This window comes from Haplochromis burtoni, unplaced genomic scaffold (assembly GCF_018398535.1).
Source record: "Haplochromis burtoni strain Fernald_Lab_line unplaced genomic scaffold, NCSU_Asbu1 Contig_96, whole genome shotgun sequence".
Classification (NCBI taxonomy): Eukaryota; Metazoa; Chordata; class Actinopteri; order Cichliformes; family Cichlidae; genus Haplochromis; species Haplochromis burtoni.
The window spans coordinates 1,317,151-1,324,873 of NW_024582457.1; the positions used below are offsets into that span (position 1 = coordinate 1,317,151).

A 7,723-nucleotide genomic window follows, 5' to 3' on the forward strand; every position below is an offset into this window, starting at 1 on the left:
AGGAAAGGTGGGGTTTTTTGCCGTCTACCACCTGAAGTAGACGGCAAAAAACCACCTGAAGTACACCAGACAGCGCATGGAGGTCTGACGAAACAGGCTGGCACAGGTAGCGGCTCTTCCCAGCCTCTTATCAGACAGCTATGAGAGTGAGCGGTGGAGTGACATGCTATTTTCTGGCACATAAGCCAAAGCAAATAACGCACTCCAACCTACAAGATTAACACCAGCTAACGGCAGGCTAGTAAAAGCCATTGTGTGAAAGCTGTATGTTAAACCCCAATGCCCCCCCCCCCCAACACACACACACACCGACTGACACACTGTGTTTGTTTAGAGTTCAGTTCCATTGCCATCGCCACACATCTAAACCCACAATCCATGTCATTAACTGGCCAGCTGACAGTTTTACACTTTTACAGCTGCACTCCTACTGTGCAGATAGCACAGTGCTACAGATCGGTTATGAGCAACACCTCGCACACGGATGCACACGCTGAGACAGAAAACTGTAATCCCATTTTGTTTAACATGTGCCGACTGTGTGACTGGTTTAAAAGGGCGCAGCGTACATGTGAAAGCAGGAACGATGCAGCAAGAAAGCCAAGAGAGCAATTACATTCCTACTGTGGAAAAGCAACTAGTGTGTTGTTAACAAGCATCCATCCCATTCGTGTGCCTGTCTAGGCATCAAAGAATCTTCCTTGATGCATAATGGAGCCTATATTTATTTAACCGCTCGACTATTTTGAAGCGCTGCCTCCATGCTGATCAGAGCATTTTTGAAGAACACAGTCAGGCGGGGACGACATGAAAGTCAAGCCAAACCATGAGCTGACTTTTGTCAGCCTGTGTTCCAGTGCGCCTGGTGCCACATTTATTCCGCATTATGTGCAAGAAGAGTGGCTTGAAAGAGCAGAAAAATGCCTGTGTATTTTCTGCCATTGTCATTCAGAGTATTTTAATCAATGTGCAAACAGAGCGTGCCTGGACAAGGTAAACGTTCCCATATTGAAGTGGCTACAGTGGCAACAATAAGCCTGTTGTGTGAAGACATTAAACAGCACGTTCAGTCCGCTTCTTCCATTGTAACAGCCACAGGTAGGCAAAATACCAGGGCCACCAGGGGTGCAGGGGCAGGCTGTATAGAGACAACATTGATATGCAATCTTATGAATCTAAAGTAATTACTGCTCCCACAGACACAAGCACGGCTGCAGGGCAGAGGGGAGGGGAGCGAGAATTCAAATTTTGAGAATTCTTAACCTTTCTGGGTGGGGTGTGGGGACGGAGGCGGGGGGGGTATTCAAGACAGTTACGGTAGGTAGGACAAGTCAGTCCATCTCTCTCTAACATCTGCATCCCACAGGTGACTCCATAGTGTCCTGTCAGTATTAGTGAATGGAAGAAAGCAACAGACTGAAGAGGACAACACATTGAGTAAAATCACACAAAGGTGCTGTTGATGATAATTTAAATAAATAAATATTTGTTTGCAACATGCAACAGATAAATTGGTTCACAATCAGATAAGCAGACCAGGTTCTTTGTGCCCTCTCTGTTCTTCTTCAGGTGACCTCACCCAGGCCACTTAATCTCCAGTCACATGACTTCATCGCTGCTCAGCAGCACTCTGTAATCTCTCCATCTAAAGGAGAAGTCAAATATGCACAAATCCTCTTAGAGCTCTTCTGGGGGATTTTGTAACTCTGGAAAACTCCCCCTGTCCTCTCTGTGGCCATGTAGCGTAGCGTCCGGGCCATGTGGGGCTCTGAACTCACCGGCTTGGAGCCAAACAGTCTGAGACAGAACAACAAAAACAACAGGAGAGGAGAGCTCGGGCAGCCTCTCATCCAAGTAGGTAAGTTTGATACCTGACCTCAAGGGCAAAGGCCGAGAAAAGGTACAGTGTGTGTTTGTGTAAAGACAGAAGGACGGTGGGGGAGGTGGCTTAAAAGTGATGCTCTGTTGTTTGGCCTAACTCACAATTAGCATGCTGATTAAAGCCAGGGAACAAAGGACTTTGGAATGCGACTTACCATCCATCAAAACAACTAATTAACTCGTCTCTAACCAGACTCCGAGACCAGAGACACAGAAATAGAGAAGCCTAAAAGAAAGACTTAAAAAAAAAAAGCCTTTCACTAAGATGTTTCTCAAAACTATATAGCTTAAAACAATTATTCAAACTTTGCAGGAACAGGAAATAACAGCAGTCGTGACTGGAAGAAAGCAAAGACCAGAACTCTAAATCTCCATCTCAATCTCTTTTCAGACGAGAAGGTCATGAGAGAGATGCCGGGATAAACATTGTGCCACCCTTCTTCACAGCTTTCCCTCCAAACAGAGACACAAACCAGGCTTTACAGCTCAAGTATAGCTCAGTAAGCTACGCACAGAGAAGAACAATAAAACAAAAAGAGTGCGAATTAGAACTCACAGTGAGGAAAACAAGAGGTCGGCCATGCCAAGGTTAGTTCTCTTTAGTTTATTTATATTTCTCCCTCTAAAATGTTGTCTCTTTTCCAATATTTCAACTTTTACTGGAAGTTAAATGAAAAAAAACAACAACTTGTGCTTCTGCATGAAACTCCGAAAGTTAAAAAATAAATAAATAAATAAGAGTATAAAATATAGAAACTGTGTCACGGGCCAGTTCTGGATTCTTATCCACCTCAATGTGAGTAAATGACAAGAATTTGAAGGGAAGGATGCAAAAGTAAACAAAAACGATCAATAGGATGAAGGGTGGATTTATTTATTTAGTTATTGACAAACTGGTGCCTGCTCTTGAAAAACAAGGCAAACAAATGTGGGTCCCCCCCCCACCCCGTGTTACAGCCCCTCACTACTTACCTTCAGGTTCCAGAGTGGCCTCCCCCTTGGTGGCAGTAAGGGGCGGCCGGGCCACGCTGACAGTCAAAAGGGACAGCAGGACAGCGGCCAGGAGCCAGGCCCACGAGGCCATCCCGCTATTGGGGGACAGCGCTCCCCATACCCCCCTTCTCCACCTCCCCCTGGACACTGATCCCATCTGAGGGGGTCCGCCCAACCATCAACTGCTGCAGGGTTGGCCTGTCACTCACCGGAATTCACCCAATCACCTGGGCTGGGAGGTAAGGGGAAGAAGTTGGGAGACAGGTTGAAGAGGCAGAAGTGTGAAAGGCAGCAAGGGGAGAGAACAAGAAGACAGATTTAGTCAAAATGGTTCATCTTAATTCATAGATGCTCTTTGAGCCACGTCCCTCTTACTTCTTTTTAAAAAGTGAGAGACAGCTGAAACAACAGAGTCACCAAGTGCTTCAAAATGCTGTCAAACAAGCCACACCACAGACATACCTGAAAGGTGAGGCAGCCCACACAGAGCCGCCCCGCATATACCTTTAGTTTTGATCTGTACGCACTGACATATATTTCAGAACACGAACTCAAACATCCCACTTCTAAATTTTAGTGTCAAAGGAGCCGTTTCACTCACGTCCCCAGACTTCTAGCATTTATTTAATCTCACATGAATCTAATGAAAAAAAGAGCATCACCTGTTCCACGCTGCTCATTTTCCCCGCTAAATTACTAATATTACGTTTTCTTTTGTAACAGATCAGTCATTATATGTTTTCAAAAGTCGCTGGTGCAGAAAAGGCAAAGCAGCAGCAGCCAGTGTGGCACCAGTTTCTCCGCTGGACGCCGCTTATGCGCAACAGATGCACCAAACCTGTTGCCCGCGCTGTTGTGTTTGTGTTAATCGCATTCGTAAGAGCTTTTATTGCATGCCCAGGACTTGATTATGAGAGCCGTACGGTTTTAATTGAAAAAAGCGATATTGCAACATGGGGACAAACACACACATCGTTCCGTTTAGCCAGACATCTGCGGTTCAACCGCGGCGAAGTGTCTCTGGAGGTTTGGTTAAGTCACGCTTCCCTGAGCTCCTTCTCTTCCAGCTGGAAGTATCGATTGGTTTCACCCGCAAAGACAAATGTAATTTGACTTTTAGAGGGTGAAAAAGAAGACGTGCACATGCCGAGTTATCTTTCATTCAACAGCTCGGGGGCGGGGGACTGCGGGACACGGACTGTGACCGCGCACCTGATGTCGGCGTACATGCTTGAGTTCATCCCGACGTCTTAACTTTATTAGAGAAATGCGCCGGTGTGAATTTTGCAATTAGAGTACCCAGTTCCGCATAGTGACAGCCCAGACTCATGAATTATTGATGAAAAGTAAACGAATCAGTGCACCAATCAAGTACTACTGGCATCACCGCTGTCTAAAAACTTCTGCAGGACGAAAAGAGCCCAGATAACACGCCCCCACCAAAAAAGCCTCCATGTGGGGGTGTTTTTGTGCTACGCTGCTTAAAGAGAGCAATACAAATACTACATTTTTCTACAGCCGTCAAATAAATAAATAACCTACAACAGAAACGATTTGGAAAAAGAGAAAATTAATGCGCAAAACTCAGAAGTAAACGGTATATAGTGATACGTGATATAATCCACTCTAAAACGGGACCCAGAGAGAGCTCGGCCTCATACATAACCAAGCCTTCATTTAAAAACTCGAGCTTTCAATGAAATTTCTTGGCACTGATTGAATCCCCGATTGAAATTCAAATCAGTTGGCTTTTTCCACAATGAGGGGGGCTCATTTGGAGCTCCTCGGTGATTTAGGGCTCCGGCACCAAGCAGTGAAAAAACAACAGCGGTCACGGGGTAATTGGCACCATAAATGCAATGTAGAAAATTTACCAAAGTAATAAATAACCCGGACACTTGTTAATGGGCCCTAAAGTGATGATGCAAGGTGTTGTGTGGCTCCTCTCGCGTCTTAAATAAACAAAGATGAAGTTCACAGAAATAAGTTTTTACGTGCAAAAAAAGAAAAAAAACAAATTGGGGTTTTTTTTTTAATGCATGCCAGGAAAATATGAAACTAAAATTTAAAAACTTTAAGATTTAAGAACTTTACGCACTTGTCGTCTTCTGGAAACTCTTTTGGTTAGAAAACTACAAACAATTTTCAGGGTTTTTTCGTGCAGCTGTAAAAATAAATAAATAAATAACTGCACAAACCGTGGAAGCGCATTTCTACTATCGCGTATGGCAGCAGGAACCCTGACAGATGAGGCTCTGAAGACGCATTAGATTTTTTTTTTTATCCCACGCAGAGAACACTTACCAGGGAGGACTAAAATCGTGGAGATCTCTGTTTTGGCATGCACAGATAAGGGAGGAGAGAGCATGAGCTGAATCCAGAGGGAGGAATGTCTCCAATAATACAATGCAGCGGCAAAAAAGGGAAAAAAATCGAGGCGCTGGCTTTTTTTTCTTCTTCAGCTTACTATTCCACAATCAGCCGGCATCAGCTCGGATCTGAAGATATATTCCAAACCCGAGTGACAGCGTAGTCCAATGCCATGCACAGAAATCCGGGTTTACACGCGTTATCCTTCCAAAACACTTCGTAAAACCATATCGCTGTCCCCCCTCGAAACTTTCCACCTCTCGTCACCAAGTTTCTTCCAAAGCGCAAAACACTGCCCAGTGTTCCCCGAACAGCGCACTTGTCAACTCAACAGAAAGTTTGCAGCTACCACGTACGTGGGACGAGTTCTAAAGGGCAGAAGAGAATAGTTGTCCACTGCAAGGAGAAAAAAAACACCTCGTAAAATCCGTGAATGTGCGTCCTCTCGGTGAAACGAGCGTCTCTCGCGTCTACTTCTTCCGCCGACAGTCTTCACTCTGTTACTCAGACGCTTTGTCAGGTTTACTAGATTTTTTCTCCTCCTTACGTCTCCACACACACCGCCCTCCTCCTTCCCTCCAGTGCGTGTCATCACCCCCCTCCCTCCTCCTGTCCCGAGCACCCCGAGTGTAATTCGAGCCTGTGCCTGCACTGCTTTCGGGCCCTGCCTTCCTCCGCCCATCAAACTGCAGAGCTGCCTGACTGCCTGCCCCGCGCTCGACTCGTTCACACAGAGTGGGAATGCGAGAGCCACTGCTCCTCTGCCGAGCTGTCAGACCGCAACGCCGCTCAGTGGCCAAGACGTGACACAACGTAGACTGTAGTGAAGCATCCCTGCAGACTCAGTATTAGAATATTCAGATCAGTTTCTCAAAGTAGAAATAGTGTACAGTGATTTAGAGCAAGAAAACTGAAGTCAGAATGAAAGATCGGCAGAGGTTCACCAAACTACAAAAACCATGTCTACAAATTGTGGAACAATTTTAGAACAATGTTCCTCAATATAAAATTGCAAAGACTTTGAATATCTCATCATCTGCAGGGCATAATAGGATTCAGAGCATGCGCAAAAGACAGTATTTGATGCCTGTGGTTTCTGGTACCTCAGACAGCACGGCATTAAAAACAGGCATAGAAATCACTGTATGACCTGAGGAACACTGCCAGAAATTTTCTGTGACCACAGCTCACCATGCAGTGCAAAGCCCTATGATGCAAAGAAGTGAAAGATATGTGAAAATGATCCAGAATCAGCACCATTTAAAATCCTTCAAAATGTCCAGCAACTCATTTCTTTGGTTCCCAGATGTTTACAGACAGTAGAGGGGATGCTACACAGTGGTGTTGCTGCCAACAAATTCTAAATGGCCTTAAAATGTCACATTTTCTCAGTTCCACACAGTTTGTGTCGGTCATAAATCATTACATTCTGTATTTATTCACATTTTACGCAGCGTCCCAACTTTTTTAGAGTTGGGATAAGAAGACATCACTAATATAGCAGTCCAAGTAATACTGATATATCACTGAAAACATTCTCTCTGCGTCTGAACCTTTACTGTTTCATACTATTGTGCACATTTTTAAATAAGAGATCTTTTTCATAGCTCGTGATAACAGAACAATAAATGAAAGCAATAAGAAGTGAATCACAGTTTAAGAGAGGGGGAGGTTTATGATATTCTGCAAGGCTGCGGAGTTTAGAAAAAAACTTCTGTTTATAACTTTCCTATAAATGAACAGCTCTGTCTGCAGCTACCCGGAGAGAAACTGAAGGTGGGCCCAACAAAAGTTGTCCCCCACTGATTCAAGCTGTCTCCTGCATTGGTTCAGGCGTTCAAGTGCTCTGAAAGAGACACAGACGAGGGTGGAAGACTCTAATCTCTGCAGACTTTTTATTTTTGTCTCGCTTTCACTGCAGGAGCCCCTTTTTTTTAAACAAGGGAGGGAAAACGCTTTCATTCAATTTGCACTAATAAGGCTTTTTTTTCTTTCAGCAAAAGGTTTGTCCTGTGAATGCAGAGTTTCTCGTCTGTTTCTCTCTCCTCTCCCACCTCTGCCTGAAAACCAGTAAAACCTTCAGATAACAGTGGAGCTGACAGGTTGGCTAGAAATACAGAGGGAGCAAGAGGTGAGGAAGGAAAGTTTGACTCATTTTTCAAGTGGCACAAAATACCCCCCACCGTTTCTCCCTCTCTGTGACTCTTTCCTCCCACTACAGAAGTCTATTTACAATCACCCACTTTATTTTCCACTGCTCGGGCATCCCACATTTGAAAGAAACCTCATCAAGCAGATTCTCATGGGGCTTTGACGGAGGACGGGATGGACTCAGTGCCCTGGTGTTGTGGTATCCGTCAACCTGTCATTGTCCCTCTTCATTTCCAATCTTTTCTTTTTTTGTTTTGTTTTTTCTCCCTCCTGTGCCAGCAACCACAGTGTTTGGATGCAGGGAAGGAAATAACAAGCTAGTAGCTTG

General features: G+C 44.8%; 1 protein-coding gene across 8 annotated transcripts in view; it reads right to left on the bottom strand.

The window, feature by feature from the left end:
- The window catches only part of fgfr2 (fibroblast growth factor receptor 2), a 39,407-nt gene extending 33,515 nt beyond the window's left edge, over positions 1-5,892 (bottom strand). Inside the window, exons 1-2 of one of the 8 annotated variants that reach the window (XM_005927120.3) lie at positions 5,179-5,891; positions 2,854-3,106 (exon numbers count right to left, since the gene is read on the bottom strand). In XM_005927120.3, coding sequence (XP_005927182.1) covers positions 2,854-3,031 — 178 coding nt within the window. In that variant the 5' untranslated portion in view covers positions 3,032-3,106; positions 5,179-5,891. Of the gene's footprint in view, positions 1-2,853; positions 3,107-5,178 lie in introns of all 8 variants that reach the window. The other 7 variants (XM_005927118.3, XM_005927119.3, XM_005927117.3 and 4 more) reach the window with 7 other exon arrangements.
- Positions 5,893-7,723: the final 1,831 nt, after the last annotated feature.